The sequence below is a fragment of the Mustela lutreola genome, chromosome 11 (assembly GCF_030435805.1).
Source record: "Mustela lutreola isolate mMusLut2 chromosome 11, mMusLut2.pri, whole genome shotgun sequence".
NCBI classification, from domain to species: Eukaryota; Metazoa; Chordata; class Mammalia; order Carnivora; family Mustelidae; genus Mustela; species Mustela lutreola.
Window position 1 is genome coordinate 69,851,179 of NC_081300.1, and position 26,423 is coordinate 69,877,601.

At 38.2% G+C, this 26,423-nt stretch overlaps 1 protein-coding gene across 7 annotated transcripts in view; it reads right to left on the reverse strand.

Moving 5' to 3' along the window:
- MTMR3 (myotubularin related protein 3) overlaps positions 1-26,423 on the reverse strand; it is a 140,666-nt gene that overhangs the window by 39,296 nt on the left and 74,947 nt on the right. For 6 of the 7 annotated variants that reach the window (XM_059140214.1, XM_059140220.1, XM_059140218.1 and 3 more), the window contains 5 exons: positions 19,535-19,587; positions 13,628-13,707; positions 11,012-11,099; positions 4,016-4,105; positions 3,289-3,405 (listed from right to left, as the gene is read on the reverse strand). In XM_059140214.1, coding sequence (XP_058996197.1) covers positions 3,289-3,405; positions 4,016-4,105; positions 11,012-11,029 — 225 coding nt within the window. In that variant the 5' untranslated portion in view covers positions 11,030-11,099; positions 13,628-13,707; positions 19,535-19,587. The remainder of the gene's footprint in view (positions 1-3,288; positions 3,406-4,015; positions 4,106-11,011; positions 11,100-13,627; positions 13,708-19,534; positions 19,588-26,423) is intronic. The other variant, XM_059140216.1, reaches the window with a different exon arrangement.

Here is a 26,423-nt window from a genome sequence, read left to right on the forward strand (position 1 = left end):
ATTTTTGCTATACTACAGTTAGACAAAAGAATGTGAAAAAACGCTAAGGAAAATGTTTGCAGGTGCTACACTTGCACATTTTTCCTAAAAAGCATTAACAGGCCAGCCTGGAAATAGAAGCTTTACTATCTTTTTAAATACTAATTTTGATTTTACAAATTATTCCTAGTTGAAATTCACTTTACATTTTTTGAGGATCACAATTCCATCTGTTTATGTACACACTATGGGGCTTTTTCCTCACTCTACAAATTGTTCTCATCATAATGTACCAGTAACACTTTGTCTAGTAAAATGGAAGGAAGGGACTCATGCAGAGAGGACAAATTCTGCTGCTTTGCAAGGTGAGCTTCTGACAGTCAAAACCAACTTGTTCCAAAGCACGGTGCAAAAACCACCTAGGATTCTCATGCTACTTACTGGGATTTCAGAAGCAGCAGACTGAGAGGCAGTCTATTGAATTACACAACAAAAATTGTTTTAAATTTTCATGAATTCACTTGAACACTTGTTTATAAATGAGCTGAGCAAAGAAATAAACCTGTACATATGCAAAAATACAGTTTTGGAAAAGCACAGAATGGGAGCAATTCATACCTTAAATGTTACAAATGAACTCTCCTATAGATGTTCTTTATTCTAGGACTTGAAAAACTGATACCCAGTGAATATATTTAAAGTAATGATATTATGGTATCTAAATCTACAGGCATGTTTTATTCAATGTGCTATAAAATTAAAAGTAAATATATGATATCAGGTAGCTATTTAAAACTTGATGGTAAGTCATTTTCTAAAGTGCTAAATATGTTGATTTAAAAGGCAAGGAAGGAAGGAAGGGAGAGGGGAGTAGAGGGAGGAGGGGAGGGGAGAGAGGGAAGAGAGGGGGAGAGGGGAGAGGGAATTGTAAAGGTGGGGCGACACCACCAACTCTCTGGTCTCCCCCCAGGACCTAGTACAGGAACAACCACTGTTTTGTGAAGTAGTAAACACAGGTTTAAGAACCTTAGCACTAACCATGATGTGAGTATTTGTATGGAGAAATCCCAGTCTCTCTTGATCTGAAATGTTTAAAGTTGCTGCAATGCCAAAATACTTTTGAACAACCATTTCTGAGTGCAAAGCCATTATCTTGGGACTTTTACATGACATGCAGGTTCTATGCCTTAGATGGTTATTATGCTGAGATAACACTTTTAGGTGAGGAAATGGGTCAAAAGTAAGAACAGTGTAAGTTTTCTTAAGCACTATACCTCAATCATAATGGGGAGTCAACAATTACAGTATACAGCCTACTACTCATATACTACTGTTAGAGATGATGTTGACACAGTCCTAGTCACACAGAAATTTGTTTTTAAATGAGCTTTAAACCCAAAAAGGGTTTTAAAATGGTCTAATATCCATTTCAAACTCATATTAACTTCAATTCACTTAATATTTACTGAATACCACAGCACCAGGAAACATGCTAATTCTGAAGATACAAACATGAAGAACCAAAAAATTAAAACACACCTCGTAAGTGTTGTAAAGGCATGCTTGAGATACTGAAGAAGTCAGAGGCAAGGGTAACAAACTGTCAGGGAGGGAACAGAGAAAGGCTTCACAGAAGTTACCACCTAAAATGGGTTTTGACAGACGAAGAGAAATTCCCCAGGCAGGAAACAAGAGAGAGAATTCAAAGGTGTGTGGTGTGGCTCAATACTTTAAGGAGGGTGGTTTTATTAATAATACAAAGGGGAGAAAGAGGATAAGAGAGAAAATGACAGAAAAGCTGACAGAGACGAAGGATCACACCACTTAGCCTGATACCATGCTAAGTAATTTCATCTTAGAAATACTGAAGAAACAATGGAGGCCTCAGACTGGTAAATGACATGATCAAATCGATGCTTTCTCTCCAACAGACCCTATTTCCAAATAAATCTAAAAACAGCCTCGGAAATACCTGGCTCTAAGGCAGTAAGTTGAGAAATAGGAGACAATATGGAAAAATACAATAACATGAAACTGTATCATCCCCTCATGCAATTTAGTTACAATTCCATTAATTCCAATCAGATAAACAAACACAAGATTAAAGTGGGCAATTCTACTAATTATACTGTCCTTACTTTCACAGTGGCTGGGAAGCAAATTCTGGTTGCCAGGATTTTATAGGAGTTTTCATCCTGTTCCCTCCTATCATGACCAACCAATATCAAATGGACCCTTCTGAACACAGTGCTATATGGTATGAATGCACAGCATGCCTCTTTCCTTGATGTATTTTTAGCTGATGGACAGTCAGAGCCCAGATCTACACGCCAGGAGAAATTCAAGCCGAAACAGCTCTTTGATATAAATGTTTAACTACAAAAAATACTACTACTACATAAATAATAAAAGCCAATTATTTTAAAAAAGGACAGCATTTCAACAAACAAAAGAATTTGACAAACGAATTATGTAACTTCTGGACCACTGAGTAAAGTAAACTTAAGTGACAGATTTCAATGAACCCTAAAACACACAATGTAAAGTTTGAATGAAAGGAGAGTTCTGAACTTTTATAAGAAGTCTTAATACATTTCTCAGGGCTCGAATCAAACTGCAGAAAGAAAGCCACAATACCAGCAAAGGAAAAAGGAAGAAGGCATTCACTTAGTGGAAGTATATGAACTTGCATATCTTTGTGGTGAAGGCACATTCACTGAAAACTAACGATGGCAGTGCATTGAAGAACCAGATCACTGAGAATACCCTCATAACTGAAAAGGGCAAATGCACTCTTGAGAACTGAGGGCCTCCCTTTTCTTCAGTAATACAGTCCATTATGCAAATAAACATTGTATTTAACATCCATGCTTATTCCACTAAGAAGCAATTAGCATTAACTTCGTCCTATAATGAAAGTCTGCATGGAGTTCAAAGTACACCTCATCACTTGACATCAAGGTACCAGAAATTATCTCAACTGAGGCAGCTGTTAAATACTGAAGAATAAAAGCCTCTACAGCCTTTGTGTGTAATGATACACCATTACCTAGTACAAATCGTTTGGTGTTACTAAAAAATGGACAATTCAGCTGACTACATTTATCATTCTGAATCAAGAGTAAGAGTTGCTTGTTAACCTAGTTTCCCCTGAGTGCTAAAGTAAGTGAGAGAGAGAAAAGCAGAGCACACAATGTTTTCATACCCAACTGTGTATAACACTTCTCTGAGAACATAAACGATTTCTTTGGGTTTTTTTACTTCCTTTCTCCCTCTACTTTAGTGGGAAAACAGTTGGTAATCACTTACATTAACAAGAGACTCCTTGAACTTGATGTGAAGTCTATAATTAGAAAGGGCAATGATGGCATCCTCAGCACGGCCCACATACTCTGTGCTTTCTCCATGAAGTTCGAGAAAAGGAACCTTCAAAATGGAAAAAGAAACCTTTCAGAGTTCTAAAGCAGTAAAGCAAAGTCTTCAAGTACAGGCTGGACAAATGGATAATTAAGACCTGTCACTCAAAAATAAATAAATAAGGGACTTAAAAAGGATGATTTATATCCACATATCAAATATACCTGGTTATTCAAATTCCAGACTATTGAAGGAATGACAGAGAGATGATCCTCTCAAATAACGAATTCTCAAGAAATAAGTCTTTCTAAAAAGAGAGATTGTGGGGTGCCTGGGTGGCTCACAGGGTTAAGCCTCTACCTTCAGCTCAGGTAATGGTCCCGGGGTCCTGGGATCAAGCCCCGAATTGGGCTCTCTGCTCGCCAGGGAGCCTGCTTCCCCCCCTCTCTGCCTGCCTCCCTGCCTATTTGTGATCTCTTTCTCTGTATCAAATAAATAAATAAAATATTTTAAAAAAATAAATAAAATAAAAAGAGACTGCTTTCCAGGTTGCATTTCTACTATGAGTATAGTTTAGGGAAAAACAAAAGTATACAGTGCATTACTTCAATCCATTAGCTCTGCTACTGTTACTATGAGGCTAAATACTTACTTCATAATCAAAGTGGCCTGTAATTACCTGAAGATTCTCATCCTCCCGGATCAGCTGCTTCCTGGGAAAAATCTGATTGGCCTGGATGCACTCAAGGCTGTGCCGAGTCTCTTCATCCTGGAAAAACCCAAAACCTTTAAATAATTTCAAAGCTCTCAGTCATCCATATTTTATTTTTCCGCCATGTCGAGTAGCATGATCACAATTCAGAGTCCAGTTACCAAGGTAAACAGGCAGAAAGCTCAAGGAAAAAATATTCATCCCCAAAGTATTCCATACAATATATAAGGTGTCTCTAGTGAGAGAGTACATGGATAAAAAAAAAGTTTTGAGCATAAAGAACATTTTTACCAAGCACAAATAAATTGTAACACATTACTTGTAAGAGAAACCAAAACAGTTTTTTCTCCTTGCTATAACCTTAAATTCTTATTTTTGAATGCTATATCCTGAATTACTGAAGAATTAAACGGTGTAATATCTACAATTTGCTTCAAAATAACTGGAGGGGGAAGGGTAGAAAGGAAGTGAGTGGGAAACAAATGAAACAGGATTATCCATGAGGAGAAAACTGGGAAAAGCAGGGGTTCACTAAACCAGTGTGTCTACTTTGGTTAGATGTGAGAGATTTCCACAACAGAAAGGTTTCTTTAAAAATTTAAGTTTAGGAACTGAATCCCTCAAAAACTGAAAACATGTGACCCACTGTCCCTAGTTTAATCTGCCTTAAATCACCAAACATTTCTATTACGACAATTTCAAAAAAAGAAGCACTAGGGCGCCTGGGTGGCTCAGTGGGTTAAGCCGCTGCCTTCGGCTCAGGTCATGATCTCAGGGTCCTGGGATCGAGTCCTGCATCGGGCTCTCTGCTCAGCAGGGAGCCTGTTTCCTCCTCTCTCTCTGCCTGCCTCTCTGCCTACTTGTGATCTCTCTCTGTCAAATAAATAAATAAAATCTTTAAAAAAAAAAAAAAAGAAGCACTAAATTCTCATCTAAATAGCACTTGAACTAATTATAATGTGTATTTTAAAAGTAGTTTTTTATACTATGAATTTTTATGGTTTAGGAAGACAGGAGTAAAGCAATCTACTGGAAAGCCTAACTGTAAATTATTATAGAATCTGTTTTATACAGCACATTTTACAAAAGCAAAAGCCATATTGTGTCCTCTGACACCATTAAGAATTATAACCACTAATTAGAGGACAGTTCTACCTACATGTTCTGCTTAACACAATTCCAGCAATTCTTTAAATTTCCTCAAAGGAAAAAATAAATCCTACCTATAAATCCTAACTATAAACCCACTTATGGTTTTACCTAATAGCAATCTTAATCATAACACAGTAACACTACTAATGTGGCTCTCAAAGTGAGATCTACAGATTCTAGGACCTTTCAGGAGCTCTATGTGGTCAGAAACACTTCTACATTAGTAGTGAGACATTATCTGCCTTTTTTCACATTGACCTTTGTACTAACAGTACAAAAAGAATTAACAGATAAAACTACTGACACCTTAGTATAAGCAATGACACCAATTTCACTCCAGATGTCTTGGATAAAGCTGAGGAAAAATGATAAAATTTTATTTAATCTTGACCCTTTGTTAAGTCTTTTTTTTTTTTAAGATTTTATTTATTTATTTGACAGAGAGAGATCACAAGTAGACAGAGAGGCAGGCAGAGAGAGAGAGGGAAGCAGGCTCCCTGCTGAGCAGAGAGCCCGATGTGGGCCTCGATCCCAGGACCCTGAGATCATGACCTGAGCCAAAGGCAGAGGCTTAACCCACTGAGCCACCCAGGTGCCCTGGTAAGTCTTTTTATATATAGGAAATAATATGAAACACTTATGCTACATACTGACATGTTATGGTTGTCAAGGTAAAGCATCCGTGCAATGGTTGTTTTTGGTTTTTTTTTAAAGATTTTATTTATTTATTTGACAGTGAGACAAGCGAGAGAGGGAGCACAAGCAGAGGGAGGGGGAGAGGGGGAAGCAGGCTCCCCGACCTAGCAGGGAGCCCAACGTGGGGCTCAAATCCCAAGACCCTGGGATCATGACCTGAGCCTAAGGCCAACACTTAATGACTGAGCCACCCAGGTGCCCCTGTGCAACTGTTTTAGTTAACAGCTAAACTAACCAGTCCCTCCCCCGCCATTAAATACCATTTTAATTGAAAGAACATCTGACAAACTATAATTCAGATTTAAACTCACAGGGTTTTTTTCCTACAAATGACATCATTAATTACTAATGATAAAGCTTTTATGTGAAAATTTGAATCTTGGAAAACGCATCATTTGCTAAAATGAAGAGCTCCACAGATTGCCAATACTTAAGCAGACTTTTCCGACAAAATCAGAGCCAATACTACCAAATGTGATTTTTATTTTCTTTTTTTTAAAGATTTCATTTACTTATTTGTCAGAGAAAGAAGCAGCACACACGTACACAAGCAGGGAAAAGCGCAGGCAGAGGGAGAAGCAGGCTCCTGCTGAGTAAGAAGCCCAAATCAGGACCCAAGCTAAAGGCAGATGCTTAACCAACTAAGCCACCCAGGCACCCCCCAAGTGTGATTTTTGAAAGAAATTACAGAGGTGCCTGGGTGGGTCAGTCAGTTAAGCATCCAACTCTCAATCTCAGCTCAGGTCTCAATCTCGATCTTGGGATGATGAGTTCAAAGTCCTACAATCGGTTCCATGCTGGGTGTTGGAGCCTACTTAAGAAAATAAAAAGTAGGGGCATCTGGGTTGCTTAGAGGGTTAAGCCTCTGCCTTCAGCTCAGGTCATGGTCTCAGGGTCCTGGGATTGAGCCCCGCATTGGGTGCTCTGCTCAGTGGGGAGCCTAGTTCCCCTTCTCTCTCTGCCTACTTGTGATCTCTCTGTGTGTGTCAAGTAAATAAAATATTCAGAAAAAAAAAAAAAAAAAGAAAGAAAAGAAAAGAAATAATAAAATTATAAAGAGAAATAGGTCTATATTTGAAAGATCAACATTATTCAATTAACAATTATTTTCAAAATGACAAATGCATAAATAATGTTACAAAATCATGCACGGATAAAAAAGATCCATTTGAAGTGCAAGATAGACCAATGGCTTTAAATGTAATAGAATATATTGGTGGTGCCGTCAGTTAAGTGTCCAACTCTTCATTTCAACTCAGGTCATGATCTCAGGGTCGTGAGATCGAGTCCCGTGTCCGGCTCCATACTCAGGGCAGAGTCCACTTAGGATTCTCTCTCCCTCTCCCATTGCCCCTCCCCCATCCAAAATAAATAAATCTTTTAAAAAACTGTAATATAATGTAGTAAGTTCACTGATACGGTTTCAGATTCCACAATGCAACTAACTTTTAAAGAAATATTACTTGCCCCCCCCCAAAAGGAACATATATTCCTTGCTTTGGTATAACAGAAGAATACACACAATATTCTCCAGATGGAAAAACTATTAAAATATTCTTCGAACTATATATCCATGTGAGGCCAAATTTACTTCATATTTTTCAACATTTTTTTTTCAACAACAAATTTTAACAAATTAAAAGCAAAAGTAGATATGAGGATCTAGCTATCATCTATTAAGCAAAACATTAAAGAGATTTGTAAAAATTTTAAAATAATGCCACTGTTTACACTATCTCTGGATGAGGAAAAAGTTACTTTTCATCAAAAATGTGATTTATGTCAACATTTAGTTGGTTTTTGTTACTTCTTTTTTTTTTTTTTAAGATTTTAAGTAATCTCTACACCCCACATGGGGCTCAAACTCACAACCCCAAGATCAAGAGTTACGTGCTCTAACATATAAGCCAGCCAGGCACCCCAGTTACTAGTGTTTTTAAATGAACAAAAGAACATTTTAAAGACTTCTCAGGTTTAATTCCTAATAAAGTATAGACAGACATACCCTATGTAAACAAAATCTCTCTAGGGTCCTCAATAATTCAGCAATGTAAGAAGGGATCCTCAAAGCAGAGCTATAGTTTTCTCAACTCTATCTACTATACTGCAACTCAAAATACCATTCAGGTGGGCTCATTTCAAGTCACACTTCCTCTAAAACCATTCTTCCAGCACTAATCTGTGACCAGAAGAGCCATTCAGAAATTGAGTAACAATCCCTCACCCATCTACCACCATAAAAGCAGTCTCTTGGCTACTAGCTGACTGGGCCCATTCCATCCACCCACTTTATTTTGAGGCAGAAGAATCTTACCTTTTAAAGGTTTGATATTCAAAATATAGAAAGACATTACTGACTTCAAGTTCTAAAAATAAAACTGTAACAGCTTTACAAATGGCTCATGAAATCCAAAAAAATTTACGAAACATCAGTCATCATTAAATAAAGTCGTGTTATATCTGAAAACAAATGAGGTGTCAACAGAGTCACATCCCTAGGGCTGTGAGGTATTTACCTTGATGAATTAAGAAATTATGACTGATAAATAATTATAAAAGTTAAAGTGTAAAAAATTCAATTTCTCATAGTAAAAAAAAAGTTTAATCAATGCAGTATATTTCAGTAAGGTTAATATCATGTGGCTTAGAACCTCTAAAAATATAATTACTTGGGGTGTACAAAGGTTTGTAAAAAGGCTCTACTCCCATAAACACCAAAATAACTTGTTAGATAAGAAGAAATCTGTGTCAGTCTGTTCCATTTTTATCCCTCTTCAGTCATTTCCTCCGAGGTCAATGACTGAGTGAAGGAATAACAAGGGATACAGTTATATTTGGAAGGAACTCATTTTTCTGTAAGTGTTACCTTTTTTTCTTTTAACCAATTCTATTTCCATTATTAAGAGGTAGCTCCTGACCCAAAGATCATTGAGTATTTACACTTAAAACCAAGAAAAGATAAGAGGAATCTTGATTTTAGGAAGATTTTTCTCACAAAAAGCAACAGAGGAAAGGTAGGGAACACTATGAGGGGGGGATGCTTTTAAAAATTACTACATAAAAGGGGGGCACCTGGGTGTCTAAGTCAGTTAAGCATTGGATTCTTGATTTTGCTCAGGTTGTGATTTGGGGGTTGTGAGCTCGAGCCCTGTGTGAGGCTCTGTGCTCAGTAAGGAGTCTGCTTGAGATGCTCACCTTCTCCCTCTGCCCCTCCCCCAGCTCTAAAAATCTTTAAAAAATTATTGCATAGGCGCACCTTGGTGGCTCAGTCATTCAGCGTCTGCCTTCAGCTCAGGTCATGATCCTGGGATACTGGGATCAAGACCGGAATCGGGTTTCCTGCTTGGCAGAGAAGCCCGCTTTTCTCTCTCCCACTCTCCCTGATCGTGTTCCCTCTCTGCCAAATAAATAAATAAATAAATTTTTAAAAATTATTACATAAGGGGCGCCTGGGTGGCTCAGTGGGTTAAGCCTCTGCCTTCGACTCAGGTCATGATCCCAGGGTCCTGGGATCAAGCCCCGCATCAGGCTCTCTGCTTAGCAGAGATCTCTGGTGATCTCTCTCTGTCAAATAAATAAAATCTTTTAAAAAAAAATTATTACATAAAAGTAAACATGCCTCCCTGGCATCACATTAACTTTTTAACTCACACAAACATATAGGCCTAAACTTATATTCTCTTCAAGATCATTTTACAGTCATTCATTTCTTCAAGTGATTACTGGACCTAGTTTTTTACTGACCTCTCAATAGCACAGAATCAAAATACTGTAGCAAGCTAAAAACAAAACCAAAAATGAGAAGCCATTACAAATCTACAAATCTATTCTTGCTGGCACATTCACTTGGATGCTAATCTATGCTAATGTATATAACCAAAATAGCCAGTGAAAACTAAAGATGGAATGAATGGCATTGAACATAACAGAGAATTAAGTCAGCAAGGCAAGATCATGAAGTAATATTTTCTTCACAGTCAAATAAAATAAGTGTGCTTTTTAAGACTATCTCAATTCACATTACCTATAAGGCTTTACAGCGGATTTCCCCCTTATACATAAATATGCATTTAATCACTAAGGACTTAATTAATATTAGGACAAGCTACTGACATCCTAAAATGGTATTTCATAACATAAGTTAAATTAACTGCCTAATTTATTACTTTCTAAATTTCATGGGTAAAAAAAGGTCAAACCTATTCTGACAGAATAAGGAGCTGGAAGGAGACAAAAGGGAAGGAAGAAACAGACTAGCAAGTCTTGGCCTCCTAAGAGGCTTGCAAAATTTCTCCCAGGCTACAAGTAGTAATTTATTAGTACTAGGGAGCATATATTCCATATGGTCGATTTCCTAGTATTGCTGAGGGACACCAGATATTGTGGAATCTGGCAATTCTTAGTCTCTACCAGTTCCATAAGGTCAGTGGGACTACCTACAAAATCTTGAAAAGGGATTAGTCACCACAGTTCCAGGCTAGTTTCTGCTACTGGCTTATATAGGGAAGAGCCATAATCCATGCATTAGAGGGGAAATCAATATTACAAAGAAATATTTAAAGAATACAGGAAGCAGAGACTGCCAACAAGTCAAAATACCCATTAATTAAATTCACATACAAACTCCCAGGCTTTAAAAAAAAGAAAGAAAGAGGGGCGCCTGGGTGGCTCAGTGGGTTGGGCCGCTGCCTTCGGCTCAGGTCATGATCTCGGGGTCCTGGGATAGAGCCCCGCATCGGGCTCTCTGCTCAGCAGGGAGCCTGCTTCCCTCTCTCTCTCTCTCTCTCTCTCTCTCTGCCTGCCTCTCCATCTACTTGTGATTTCTCTCTGTCAAATAAATACATAAAATCTTAAAAAAAAAAAATAGAACGAAAGAAACTACTGCTGAGAATAAAATATGTGTAGGAATACCGGACAAAATGTAAAAATGAAAATAATTATCAGTCTCATTGTCAATCCCAGTCATTATTCTTAAGACTGGTATTGAAGGCCATCAAAAATACAAATTTCTCTTGACACAATGCTTGGGATTTGTTTCAAAATAGTCCAAAATAATCCAAGAGTTGATAGTGAAGGAGTCAGAAAAAACAAGTATGGCCATGAATTAATACTTACTGCAGTGGACTGATGCATATAATCGTTCACTGTCTTTCTGTACAAGCTTGAGATTTTCCGTAAAACATGAAAACATACTCTCCTAATGCTGAACATATGAAAAAAGGCTTCAAACTCACTTAATCTTTATAAGATTAAGAGAGAAGATGTTACTCAAATTAGTACAAAGGTATACATTTTAAAAAAGAAAATTTGGGGAGCACCTGGGTCCTGGGATAGAGCCCCACACATCAGGCTCTCTGCTCAGCAGGGAGCCTGCTTCCCCCCCGCCCTGCTGCTCTGCCTACCTGTGATTTCTCCCTCTGTCAAATAAATAAATAAAATCTTAAAAAAAAAAAAAAGAAAGAAAGAAAATTTGGGATGCCTGGTTGGCTCAGTGGGTTAAGTGCCTGCCTTTGGCTCAGGTCATGATCCCAGATCCTGGGATCAAGTCCTGCATCTGGCTCCTTGCTTGGCAAGGAGCCTGCTTCTCCTTCTCCCTCTGCCTGCTGCTCCCGATGCTTGTGCTCTCTGTCAAATAAATAAATAAAATCTTGAAAAAAAAAATTCAGTACTCCTGAATGCACTACACAAAAAATAAGGATTAAGCATATACAACCAAAATGCTGAAACAACAGAATACATCAATTAATTAGGATATTAATTAAATCAATGGTTCAACAACTTGCAAAATGTTATACAGCTAGTAAAATGAACATTAGGAATCCAATGAATCAATACGGGGAAATGTTTAATTCCTTTAGTGAAATAAGCAAAACAGAAATTTAATTATGCTTTAATTCCAAATACATAAAAAAATATACATGAGGACATGAACTACATAGAAAGGACTACAATCATGGGTTTTGGTGGTATAATTATCAGAGTATTTGTAAAAACTTGTTATAATGTTACTTTATGAGAAATTTTTAAAAAAACAGACACATGGCCATACTGTTCCCCAACTACAGCACATAAAAGCTTCTCCAGAGCACACCAGAAGACTATTCGCAGGTCACCAGCAGAGACCCCAGCAGCACCAGTACGAGAACCACACTCTTCCTAGCTACATGGTCTACAATAAAGGACAAACCTTCAGTACAGAACAGAGCTGCTTTTATAAGGCTGTCATTTGTTATTCATTAGCATTAGCATACATACCACATAAATATTAGGCAAGTATTTTTTCAATTCATTAAACACTCTGTGGGAAAACCAATAAAATAAAATGTAGTCTAGAGAAATAATATTAAAGGTTCATCAGTGCCAGGATATATCAAAAAGTTGTTACACCCACAAACTAAGAAAAAACTGGTCCAGCTTCAAAATGAAAGCAGTTACCTTTCTCCCTCTTTTAATATGACACTTTTGCACAACTAGTTTTTCTGCTGTGTTTTAGTTTGTTTTTAATTTTAAAAAGCATTTTCCACCCATGTCCCTAATGAAGCTTGAAATTAACATGGCCTTTTCAATTCCTTCTTTGTGCGCCAGCATGAAACAGTCTCAATCTAGGAAACATAACAAGGTAGAAGCAGGACAATATTACAGAGCACCATTTCTTTTTTAAGCCTTGAAGCACTGTTTACATATGCTCAGGACTGATAGAAATGTGGCTGGCTCATTGCTGCATCTTTTCTGCTTAGACGGAGCACTAAATGGCTCACAAGTCACTGAAATGGCCATTATACGCTCTGTTGTCAAAGACACAGGTGGGGGTGTGGAAAGCTGCTTCACCTTCATTGGGATAAAAATACTATCTTAAACAGAAAGAGGAAGGTAGGGATATACTGCTATCCAGAAAGGTGAATTCATAAAGAATATGTGTATGACCATATCATAATTCTTCTACAGACATAACACACACACACACACACACACACACAGTTTTCACTACATCCTGCTTCCTAGAAAAAGATAAGAAACCTAGAACCATGAATTTTAGTCTTAATTCCACTTACTAACTGACTGAAAAGTAACATACATTATCTAATTCACAGGATTAAACAGAAATAAACTATTCTCAGGGGCGCCTGAGTGGCTCAGTCATTAAGTGTCTGCCTTAGGCTCAGGTCATGATCCCAGGGTTCTGGGATCAAGCCCCGCATCGGGCTCTCTGCTGGGTGGAAGGCTTGCTTCTCCCTTTCCCTCTACCCCTGCTGGTGTTTCCTCTCTCACTGTATCTCTGTCAAATGAATAAGGAAAATCTTAAAAAAAAAAGAAAAAAAGAAAGAAACTATTCTAAAACACTAAAATGCTCCATTATTACTGAATAAACAACAAAAGAAAGGTAACAAGAAGAGAGTTCAGGAAAAGAAAAGTGATTTAAAAAATAAAAATGTGGGGCGCCTGGGTGGCTCAGTGGGTTAAAGCCTCTGCCTTTGGCTCAGGTCATGATTCCAGGGTCCTGGGATCAAGCCCATCGGGCTCTCTGCTCGCAGGGAGCCTGCTTCCCCCTCTCTCTTTCTCTGCCTGCATCTCTGCCTACTTGTGATCTCAGTCTTTCAAATAAACAAATAAAATCTTTTTTAAATAAATAAATAAAATAAAAAAAATTTTTAAATGTATGGACCTATTAGTGTTCACTTAATTTCAGGATAGAGTTCAATTCCAATTTTCCTGTTATTTCTTTTTACTTACCATGACAGGAGGCCCAGATTAGGAGGAGAAATCCCCTTCCTTTCTTCAGTGTCCGGCAAGACTTTCCTTTACACGTGGATCTTTAAAAAGGAAAACAAAGGGGGGGAAAGAACAAAATTGGCAATCTTCCCCTACTTGGCCATATTTTAATTAAAGAACCACACATACATGGATCTGCAGACCTGACCAGAGTCACCCAAGAACAAATATCACCCAGCCAATTCCCCCTAGTTAAATCCAAACTCCATAATGCCTTTGTGAAAATCCTCATTTTCACATGTGAAATTCCTAACATATTTCAGCAAAAATGCAGCAAAGACTCAAGTTTCTAACATTGATAATAGTATGGAAAATGTTATAAACTTTGAATGAAATAATAAAAATTAAAACCAACCTGCAAATGCAAAAACAATATTCTTGTAATACAACCATTTTTTTAAAAGATTTTATTTATTTGACAGAGAGAGAGAGAACACAAATAAGCAGAGGGGCAGGCAGAGGGAGAGAGAGAAGCAGGCTCTCTACCAACCAGGGAGCCCAAAGTGGGGCCCGATCCCAGGACCCTGGAGTCATGACCCATGCTGAAGGCAGCCGCCGAGCCCAGGTGCTCCTATACTTGTAAAATTATAGGATGTTTCTGTGCTGATCTATAAATTCAAAATGGATCTCCCTATCTGTGAGAACCAAACTGGCTTAGTAAGCAAAATATGGAAAAACTGCCTTATTGCCCCAATATTCTATGTTCATCTGAAAGTCACACAATAAAAAGGACTGAAATACTGATACATGATAATATGTGAATGAACTGTGAGAATACTATACTAAGAGAAAAAAGCCAGGCAAAAAACCCCATTATTAAATACCGTTTATATGAAATGTCCAGAACAGGTAAATCCACAAAGACAGAAAGCAGGTTAGTGGTTGTCAAGGATTAGGCTGAAGAAGGTATAGGGAGTAACTGCTCATGGATACAAGGCACTTTGTGGGGTAATAAAAATGTTCCAGAATTAGATAATAGTAGAGTTTAGCACAACATTATATACATTCTAAAAATCCCTCAACTCTAAAAGGTAAGTTTCAAATGATGTGACTTATAGCTCAATTTTTAAAAAAAAATGTAGTTAGGGGTGCCTGGCTGTCAATGGAGTGTGCAACTCTCTGGAGTGTGCAACTCTCAGGGTTGTGGGTTTGAGCCCCACACTGGGTGTAGAGATTACTTAAAAATAAAATCTTAAGGGGCACCTGGGTGGCTCAGTGGGTTAAAGACTCTGCCTTCAGCTCAGGTCATAGTCCCAGGGTCCTGGGATCAAGCCCCACATCGGCCTCTCTGCTCAGCGGGGAGCCTACTTCCCTTCCTCTCTCTCTCTGCCTGCCCCTCGGCCTACTTGTGATCTCTGTCTATCAAATAAATAAAATCTTTTTAAAAATAAATAATTAATTAAAAAATAAAATCTTAAAAAAAATTTTTATTTTTTATTTTTTTTTTAAAGATTTTATTTATTTATTTGACAGAGAGAGATTACAAGTAGGCAGAGAGGCAGGCAGAGAGAGAGAGGAGGAAGCAGGCTCCCTGCTGAGCAGAGAGCCCGATGCGGGACTCGATCCCAGGACCCCGTGATCATGACCTGAGCCGAAGGCAGCGGCTTAACCCACTGAGCCACCCAGGCACCCCTAAAAAAAATTTTTAATGCAAAGAGTGTGCTTATAATCAAATTCTTCATAAAAAACTAAAAAATAATCTTACATCAAAAAAGTTATGGAGCCAGTCCAGCAGAAATAAGCATTCTAGGCATCTACAGTATGGTCTCTAAAGACTAATTCCCACGGCAACTTAAAAAGTGTCAATGTTCTGTAATTTAAAAGGTTAAATTAAATATATACAAAAGCAATACTTGTATTAATTCTGAAGCATATTTGTACATGCACAGAAAAATGATACATGAATTTTTTTCAATGGCTACCCCTCTAAGAAAGAGAAGTGGGAGTGGGGACTTTTAGTTTTTATACTTTTAGAATTTACATTTGTAATTAGGAAAATAAACTTTTATAAGAAGTTTTTTTTAAAAGAAACTCAGGGGCGCCTGGGTGGCTCAGTGGGTTAAAGCCTCTGCCTTCGGCTCAGGTCATGATCCCAGGGTCCTGGGATCGAGCCCCACATCGGGCTCTCTGCTCAGCAGGGAGCCTGCTTCCTCCTCTCTCTCTCTCTGCCTACTTGTGATCTCTGTCTGTCAAATAAATAAATAAAATCTTAAAAAAAAAAAAAAAAAAAGAAAGAAACTCAGAATAACATTGCATAAAAGGTTTTCCATTTAATCTAAGGCAAAGTGTAAAGATAATGACCTCAATCAAAAAAAACAGTAAGAAATGAAGGGGCACCTGGGTGGCTCAGTTGGTTAAGCGTTGTGCCATACTACTAACTCTATGACCTTGAAAGCAAGTCATACTAACCGCTCTGAGCCTCTGTTTCTTCACCTATAAATAAAAATTAACAACTTCATGAAAGACGTGTGAGGGTTAAAGGATAATGCATATGGTGTGCTTAATATAATTACTAACATATAGAAATAAGCACCTTTTAAATCATTAAGATATTCCATAACATACAAAGAACTTGGATAGGATAGTTCCCACCACTGTCCTGTTTTTCTGTATGTGTGCATACACAGTTACTTATTTTTGAACCATTCTTTTTAAAGACTTTGACAGAGAGAGAGACAGAGAGCACAAGTGGAGAGAGGGACAGAGGGGGAGTGAGAAAGAGATTCCCTACTGAGCAGGGAGCCTGGCACAGGGCTCAATCCCAGGACCCTGAGGACACGACCTGAGCTGAAGGCAGACACTTAACCAACTGAGCCACCCAGGTGCCCCTATTTTGGAACCATTTAATAGAGAGCTGTGGTGGTGCTTGGTGGTGCAGTCAGTTAAGCATCTGGCTCTTGGTTTCAGCTCAGGTCATGAGCTCAGAGTCCTGAGACTGAGCCCTACGTTGGGCTCCACGCTCAGCACAGAATGTGCTTAAGACCCTCTCTCCCTCTACCCCTCCCACCCTTCTCTCTCTCTTGCTCTAGAATAAATAAATTTTTTTCAAAAAATGACAACTGTGGGTGCCTGGGTGGCTCAGTTGTTTGGGCAGCTGCCTTCAGCTTGGGTCATGATCCTGGAGTCCCAGGATCAAGTCCCACATCGGGCCTCCTGCTCAGTGGGAAGTCTGCTTCTCCTGCTGACCTCTCTCCTCTCATGCTCTCTTTCATTGTCTCTACCTCTCAAATAAATAAATAAATTATTTTTTAAAAATGACAACTGTATACACCATGCCTCTTTACTCCTTATTACTTTAGTATATACTTCCTAAGAACAAAAATAATCTTAAATAATCACAGCATTAGTATTAAAATTTCGAAAGTTTAACACTGATTTGTACATTAATCTACCTTCTATATTACAATCTGCTCAACGTAACCAATTTCATACCTCATATTAATTTTTTCCCTCAACAGAGGATCCAGTCTAGGATCACATACTGAATCTAGTTGTCCTATCTCGGGTCTCTTTTAATCTGTGACCCATATTATATTTATTCAAATAATGTTTCCTGGCATCAAAATTAATTCAATCATCTCACATCTTTCCCTCCAAACCTAGACCATGTTTCTTAAGAATGTAATATTTTTTAAAACGTAACACTTTAAGAGTGCCTGGAATGGCTCAGTTGCTTGGGCTTGTGATCCCAGGGTCCTGAGATTCGGCCTCAAGTAGGGCTCCCTGCTCTGCAGGAAGCCTGCTTCTCCCTCTACCCCCAACCCCACCACCTCTGTCTCTCATGAATAAGTAAATTTTTAAAATCTTGAAAAAAAAGTACTTTAATTTATTGTTTGCAAATACAGGTATTAGATGCTTTATCAAGTCAATAATGATTCTAAAAATAAAAATCAATGAACACTTACATTATTATGGCAATGTAAAATTTAAACCTGCAGAACCAGGTAATAAATTAGGATTACACTTCCTTCTTTAAAGGTCTAATACAGACCCACTGGGCCAAATGAAAGATAATTTTTACTCCAAACATCAAAGTCAAATGATTGCTCTTTTCTTAATATATGCATGAGAATTTGACATCTAGGATCTGCAGGCTTCTCAGGGCTCTATCATCTGTACCACCCATAGATGCAACTTCTGAGGAGTCCTAACAAAAGTAAAATATCATTTCATCTTCCTAGTGAACATGGTATCTCATCTTTCAGGCACCTATAAAGGAGAAATTACCCAATTTCTTTCTCAATAACTAAAACTTACACTCACAAACAGTAACTCAACTGCAACTCAGACTATAAGGTCATAGATTATATGTATCATATAAACCCTTCATTATACAGAAAGAAGGAAAAAAAATAGTACCCTGAATCAATAAGATTATAACTAATCCCTACTAAATTAGATTAAAATTAGATTATAATTTCCTAAATTAAACAGATGGCACAAAATCTATTCTCCTTTATTCTTATCAAACACACACTCACTCCCACCAAAAACAAAAATCTTACTTAAAATCAAATTATTGTGGAACTCCTGAATCCCAGGACTCTGGAAATGTCTGTGTGAGTTGAAAATTCAAACATGAGCATAGTTTTTGCCTTCAAGGTGTTTACAATCTCATGGGGACAACAAACAGATAACTAATAAGGCAGGATGTGAAAAGAGATACAGAAATAGAACTCCATGAGGATGCAAAAGACAGAAACAGATTCTGGTCTGGGCACTCAAGGAAGGCTTTTTGTAACAACTGAGCTTTTTAATAGTTGAGCCAGTCAGATTCTGAGCTACTGAGACAGAGGGAACAGAAATGGCACAAGAAAAGAACGAGACCGATTAAATAAACAAACAAACAAACAAACAAACATGCTGGAGAGTACTGAAGGGAAAACAGGTCAATGTGGCTACAGCAAAAGGTGCCCCTAGGTGTATGGGGAAATGTTTAAAGCCCACTTCTCAAGAGCCTAAAATGCCATGGTAATGAGCTTGATCCTTACTCTGGAGGCAATGTCAAGCTAAAGGTTGTGAAACAAAGTATTGATATGGATCTAAAAAGTTAAAACTAAAACAACAAATTCTCTTTTCAATAAAATTAGATTATAATTTCGTAAATTAAACAGATGGCAGAAAGAAGAGGCAGTAATGAAGACTGAAAAAGTCATAGATACACACCAGTCTATGAAAAGAACAAGGATTAATAACCACATTGGGGACAAGATTAAATTTTTTAGAACTTTTTTTCTTAAATGTCACCTTAGTACTATTTCTAATGATGAAACATTTTTATATAGATATGTAACAAGAAAACTCAAAACAAGAATCTTTTAATGTAAAAGAATTCCATGTTGTTAAGAACCATCTACTCCATAAACAAAATATTAGGGGTCCAACTTATTTAATCTCAACTTAAATACAAAGTTTCCAAGTATAGTATACTGTATTATGACAAATTATATATTGAAAAAATAATCCGCCTTGAGCCCTCATATTTAGAGATTTAACATTAAAGTGAACATGTAAGAGCTCATCTAAAGGGGCGCCTGGGTGGCTCAGTGGGTTAAAACCTCTGCCTTCAACTCAGGTCATGATCCCAGGGAGCTGGGATAGAGCCCAGCATCATCTGGGCTCTCTGCTCAGCCGGGAGCCTGCTTCCCCCTCTTTCTCTCTGCCTGCCTCTCTGCCTACCTGTGATCTCTGTCTGTCACATAAAGAAATAAAACCTTTGGGGAAAAAAAAAGAAAGGAATATTTTAAAAAGCTCATATAAATAATTATGTACATGTACAAAGAGACCCGCCCCCCACAATTAATCTGTAAATTAGTTTCTGCTGCTCAAAATAGCACAAAGTTGGGCGGAGGGGTACAACAAACTTACCAAGTGAAGTTTGTCCCAAGAACTTTCTCTATTAGAAGGTTTCACAAGTCAATCTGCAAAAGAAAAACCAATAATTTTACAAATATCCTAAGAATCAAGTTAAGCCACTTAAAGCTCTCCAAAAGATTTTCCTCTACAAGGTAGAATGCTGTGACAACATATTTTTTTAAAGTATTTGTTGACTATTTAGTAACAGATTTTAGAGTGCTTAACTGCCCAAAATGAGCCCAGTCAGGCCTCAGGATGCCTTTAGAAATTATAGAACTATTCAGACAGAACTTTCCAACAACCTACAGATACTCCTATATATGGATTTTTCCTCAATCAATCATTTCTGATGGTTTCTCAGCTAAACCTTTGTCACTACATGAACCAGTACTTTAAAAAAAAGAAGATCTTATGTTAGACTTAAGACTTGGTAATATAAGGTGTTTTGTACACACAACTGGCTTCTACCAAGGGATTTTTTTTTAAAGATTTTATTTATTTGTCAGAGAGACATAGAAAGGAGAGAGAGTACAAGCAGGGAGAGCAGTGAGCAGAGGGAGAAGCAGACTCCCCCGTGAACAAGACCGATGCAGAACTAGATCCCAGGACCCCAATCATGACCTGAGTGGAAGGCAGACGCTTAACCAACTGAGTGACCCAGGCATTCCTACCAAGGGATTTTTTTTTTTTTTAAGATTATTTATTTATTTATTTGACAGAGAGATGACAAGCAGGCAGAGAGGCAGGCAGAGAGAGGGGACTACCAAGGGATCTTTTATGTGTAAGAAAAAAATCAAGGCGGAAGGAGTATGATCTAAACACAAATTTTGTTACAACTAGGCACCAATCTGATCTTTACAAAGATAAAATACCTAATTAACTTTCTTTTTTAAAGATTTATTTGAGAGAGAGAGACTGCACACATCATGGGTAGGGGCAGAGGAAGAAAGAGGGAGAATCTCAAGCAGACTCCCTGCTGAGCACTCCTCTGAGCCCAGGTGCCCCATAACAGGATTCCTTTGTAATGATTTCTCTCAGTATTTGCACACAACTCATTCTTTTGGGCTGTTAGAGGACATGAAGTCACATAAACAAAACTGTGTAAAATATTAAAATCTTTAAATAAAGGAATCAGTCAACATAGCACATTACATCCATAACTTCCAGAAAAACAATTTTAATGGGGTAAGAACCAAAAAAGGGAAGCTAAATATGCAATAATCAAGTGTTTTAACAAGTAGGATTTTTGTTTGTCTCCCATAACTTCTAATTTAAATTTTATAACTTAGAGACCATATTAACCACATACTATATGGGAAATAAAGCTGTTAATAATTTACGACGAGATACAAACCATATGAAGTATCAAGTTTAGTCTTTTTTTTGTTTAGAGATTTTATTTATTTAACAGAGAGAGAGCGAGCACAAGTAGGCAGAGTGACAGGTAGAGGAAGAGGAAGAAGCAGGCTCTCCACTGAGCAGGGAGCCCAACTCAGGGCTTGATCCCACTGGGATCATGACTTCAGCCAAACTTATAAACTTCAACTTAACCGACTTAGCCACCCAGGCACCCCTCAAGTTTAGTCTTATTATTTTAAAAGGTACAACACAATACAGAAGAAAAGTTGGAGGTCTATAAATCTGCAGGACCTTTTCTTGCTAGAATGTAATTTTTGCTAAGCACTTAAATACTAAAATACATTTAATTTCTTCCTTTTAAGTTATGTCAGTAGGTACATTATACGATGATTTTTTAAAGATTTTATTTATTTATTTGAGAGAGAGCGCACAAGCAGAATGAAAAGGTAGAGGGACAGGGAGAAGCAGGTACCCCGCTGAGCAGGACCCTGAGACCATGACCTAAGCCAAAGGCAGATGCTTAACCAACTAAGCCACCTAGAGACCTACTACCTAAGACTTTTACTTTAGGATAATAAAGAACTGCTTGTTAAGAAGAACTGCTTGGTCTCTAAGTCTTTGACTTAAGAAAAAAAAAATGAAATAATGTATGTCAAGACACATTTCACATAAAAAGTATTACAAACAAAAAATGATGAAATACGGCTCATTGTAACTCAGCAAGTGTCAGGATACTACAAGGTTAACTGCCCAGTGATATGCATGTGCTCAGAGTTCAGGGGAGAACAGCACAGGGAGACTTCACAGCAGATGAAGACTCTTAACTGTGTTTTATAGACTAGATGGGGTCTAAATAAAGAGAAAAAAAGGATAGGGATAATTCAAGACAGGATAGCTATTAATACTACAGTAGGAAGAAAACATGACATTTTTGAGAAAGAGGTCAGAATATCAAGAGAGAGTTCAAGAAGAGAAGACTAGAAAGGCAGGACACAACTGTGGGCCTTCAATGTCAGGGTAAGGAGTCAGATTTAATTCAATAGCATGAAATCAAGAGCTTTATAAACAGGAAAAACCACAAAAGTGGTTGTGTTAAAACAACAGCAACCAGCAAGCTGAATGGTCTGGAGGGGGAAATTGACTTAGGATGTTCGTGGACTAGTAGTTCAGATATGAATTGCTAACAGCCTAATATCTCAACTGTAGCAGAGGAAATGCGGGGGAAAACATCAAAGTGAGTAAAAGCATTAACTTCCTGAGCTTAATAATTTATTAAAAATGGGAAAAAAAGAGGCAGAGCAAATTGTCAAAGGTAACTCCAAAATGTTAATGCCTGGGGTTAGTGGAAAAAGGATAGTATCATTAAGAAATGAAAGGTAGGATGCCTAGCTGGCTCAGTCAGAAGAGCATGCAACTCTTGATCTTGGGGTCAAGAGTTTGAGCCCTACACAGGATATAGAGATTACTTAAAAATAAATAAACTTAAAAGAAAGAAATGGAAGGTAGTTCCAGGAAGCAATGTCAAGTAGATGTATATCCAGCAGATGGAGGGTAGGAGGGATTAAATTCAAGAGACAGGTCAAGTCTAGGGATAATAATGAATTGATTTAATTCAAAGTGCTAAATTTAATTCAAGGAAATCACCATATCTACTATAAAAACCATATGACATGTTTTAAGTTACTGGTTAATTTTTTTTAAAGATTTTATTTATTTATTTGACTGACAGATCACAAGTAGGCAGAGAGAGAGGGGGGAAGCAGGCTCCCTGCTGAGCAGAAAGCCCAATGTGGGGCTCGATCCCAGGACCCTGAGATCATGACCCAAGCTGAAGGCCGAGACTTTAACCCACTGAGTCACTCAGGCGCCCCTTAAGTTACTTGATAATTTATTCTGTCAAACATATAAGAAGGCCATCAATACAGAAATGTTTGTGTAAAGTTTCCACAGTGTGTAAAGTTCCAAGAGACAGACCAAACAACAGGTAGTTTAAACAAGAAGGTTCAGGCAGGTCTGCTTCAATGCTGGCAATGACTCTTCTTCCCAACAATTACAATCAAAGAATGACTTGGTTGGAAACAAGTATGTCAGTGTGAAACACTGCCAACATCAACAACAACAAAAAACGGCCCACGCCTCTTAGGACTATTTGTCAGATAAAGGCCATGCAGAGAGGTAAGTCTGAAAGAAGCTCTCTGGTGCCATAAGCTACCTGTCAGTGGCAGCAGCAGATATCCTATGATACAATCATGTATACACATGCCTCACAGAGTAACAGCACTTAGGTTTGGGTGACGCTGAATATATACTGAATATATTTCAAGAAGTCCCAGGTGGCTCAAGTCTATTAAGTGCCTGCCTTCGGCTCCTGTCATAATCCCAGGGTCCAGGGATCCAGCCCAGCGTCGGGCTCCGTGCTCAGGGGGGAATCTGCTTATCTCTACCTTTCTCTCTCTCCCTCTAACCCTCCCCGTGCTCCCTCTCTCTCTCTCAAATAAATAAAATCTTTTTTTTCCCCTAAAGGTCGGAGGGCTGAGGAGAGGAACAACAGACGAATGAATAGACGGACGCCATTAGCTTCAACAGGGCAAAGAGGCACACCAATCTGGGCGTTTTATATAATAAAAGAATTCAAACCACAAAAACAACCAGATTGAAATAAAAGGCATCCAAACTGTCAAAAAATAAGTCAAACTCTCACTCTTTCCAAACGATATGATACTTTATGTGGAAAACCCAAAAGACTCCACCCCAAAACTGCTGAAACCCATATAGGAATTCAGTAAAGTGTCAGGATATAAAATCAATGCACCGAAATTTCTATATACCAACAACAAGACAGATAAAAGAGAAATTAAGGAGTCGACCCATTTACAACTGCACCCAAAACCGTAAGATACCTAGGAATAAATCCAACCAAGAAGAAACAATCTGTAGTCAGAAAACTATAGAATACTCGTGGAAGAAATTGAAGGAAGACACAAAGAAATGGAAAAACGTTCCATGCTCATGGATTGGAAGAACAAATATTGTGAAAATGTCTATGCTACCTAAAGCAATTTACACACTGAATGCAATCCCTATCAAAATACCATCAACTTTTTTCAAAGAAATGGAACAAATAATCCTAAAATTTATATGGAACCAGAAAAGACCACAAACAGCTAGAGGAATGTTGAAAAAGAAAACCAACGCCAGTGGCATCACAATTCCAGACTTCAAGCTCTATTCTAATCATCTATCTAATCATCAAGACAGTATGGTACTGGCACAAACACAGACACATAGATCAATGGAACAGAATAGAGAGCCCAGAAATAGACCCTCAACTCTATGGTCAACTATCTTCGACAAAGCAGGAAAGAATGTCCAATGGAAAAAAAACAGCCTCTTCAACAAATGGTGTTGGTAAAATTGGACAGCCTCATACATAACAATGTAACTGGACCATTTCCTTATACCGTACACAAAAACAGACTCAAAATGGAGTCCTTTCTCAATGTGAGAAAGGAATCCATCAAAATCCTTGAGGAGAACACAGGCAGAAACCTCTTCGACCTCAGCCGCAGCAACTTCTTCCTAGAAACATCTCCAGAGGCAAGGGAAGCAAGGGCAAAAATGAACTATGGGGACTTCATCAAGATCAAAAGCTTTTGCACAGTAAACAGTCAACAAAACCAAAAGACAACTGATAGAGTGGGAGAAGATATTTGCAAATGACATATGAGATAAAGGACTAGTATCCAAAATCTATAAAGAACTTAACCAAACTCAACGCCCAAAGAACAAATAATCCAAGAAATGGGCAGAAGACATGAACAGATAGATGTTCCTGCAAAGACGACATCCAAATGGCCAAAAGACACATGAAAATGTTCAACATCACTCGGCATCAGGGAAATACAAATCAAAACCACAGGGAGGTACCACCTCACACCAGTCAGAATGGCTAAAATGAACAACTCAGGAAACAACAGATGATGGCAAGGATGTAGTATTGGTGGGAACGCAAGCCAGTGCAGCCACTCTGAAAAACAGTATGGAGGTTCCTCAAAAAGTTAAAAATAGAGCTACCCTACGACCCAGCAACTGCACTACTGGGTATTTACCCCAAAGATTCAAATGTAGTGATCCGAAGGGGCACATGCACCCCAATGTTTGTAGCAGCAAGGTCCACAACAGCCAAACTATGTAAAGAATCCAGATGCCCATCAACAGATGACTGGATAAAGAAGATGTGGCGCGCGCGCGCACACACACACACACACACACACACACAGAGGAATATTATGCAGCCATCAAGAAATGAAATCTTGCCACATGTGATGATGTGAATGGAACGAGAGGATATTACATTAAGCGAAATAAATCAATCAAAGAAAGACAATTATATGATCTCACGGACATGAGGAATTTGAGAAACAAGACAGAGGATCATAGGAAATGCAGGGAAAAATGAAAGAAGATGAAACCAGAGAGGGAGACAAACCATATGAGCCTCTTAATCTCAGGAAACAAACTGAGGGCTGCTGGATTGGAGGGAGGATGGGAGGGATGGGATGGCTGGGTGAGGGACATTAGGGAGGGTATGTGCTATTTTAAGTGCTGTGAATTATATAAGACTAATGAATCACAGAACTGTACTCCTGAAACAAATATTGTATTATATGTTAATTTAAAACAACTAATCAGATTGAATCAATTCATGAGAAACGAAGAGACTCAGGCCAGGCATCTTAAAATGTTGGGTGGGGGAGATTAGGCATAGGTGGCTAAAGCAGCACTTTTTTTTTTTTTTTTTTAAAGATTTTATTTATTTATTTGACAGACAGAGATTACAAGTAGGCAAGAGAGGCAGGCAGGGAGAGAGGAGGAAGCAGGCTCCCTGCGGAGCCGAGAGCCCAATGTGGGGCTCCAACCCAGGACCCTGGGATCATAACCTGAGCCAAAGGCAGAGGCTTTAACCCACTGAGCCACCCAGGCGCCCCTAAAGCAGCACTTTTTTGGCTAGTGTACATTTTAACTTTAAAAAAAAAAAAAAAAAGGACTATTTTACATATTCCTGTCTCACTTTCAAATGCTGGGTAATTAAGAGTTGAAAACTCTGAGAAGGCAACACTGAATAATTTTAAAGGAATCTTTTATTTTCACTGGATGTCAAAGAAATGCTTTTTCTAAGACATGCACTGCATATTAAGAAACAGATTTACAGCAAAATTTGAGTATGGAGGCAACATAAAATAATTCAGAGATGTTAACTGTTAAGTGGCTTTCCAACTGCTACTATTTAAGGCAAGTTTTTACAGTTTCTTCATGATTCCTTATAACTTTCCTAATAACTTTTCAAATATCTGATGGATGGTATAACCTTCCTATACTAGGATCCTGCATGCTGGGTGGGATTATTCCATGGTGGAGAGATGATTTAAACACCAGCACTCACCAGCTGAGTAAAACTACTATGGCTCTGGGGCCCCTGGGTGGCTCCGCAGGTAAAGCCTCTGCCTTGCGGCTCAGGTCATATCAGGGTCCTGGAATTGAG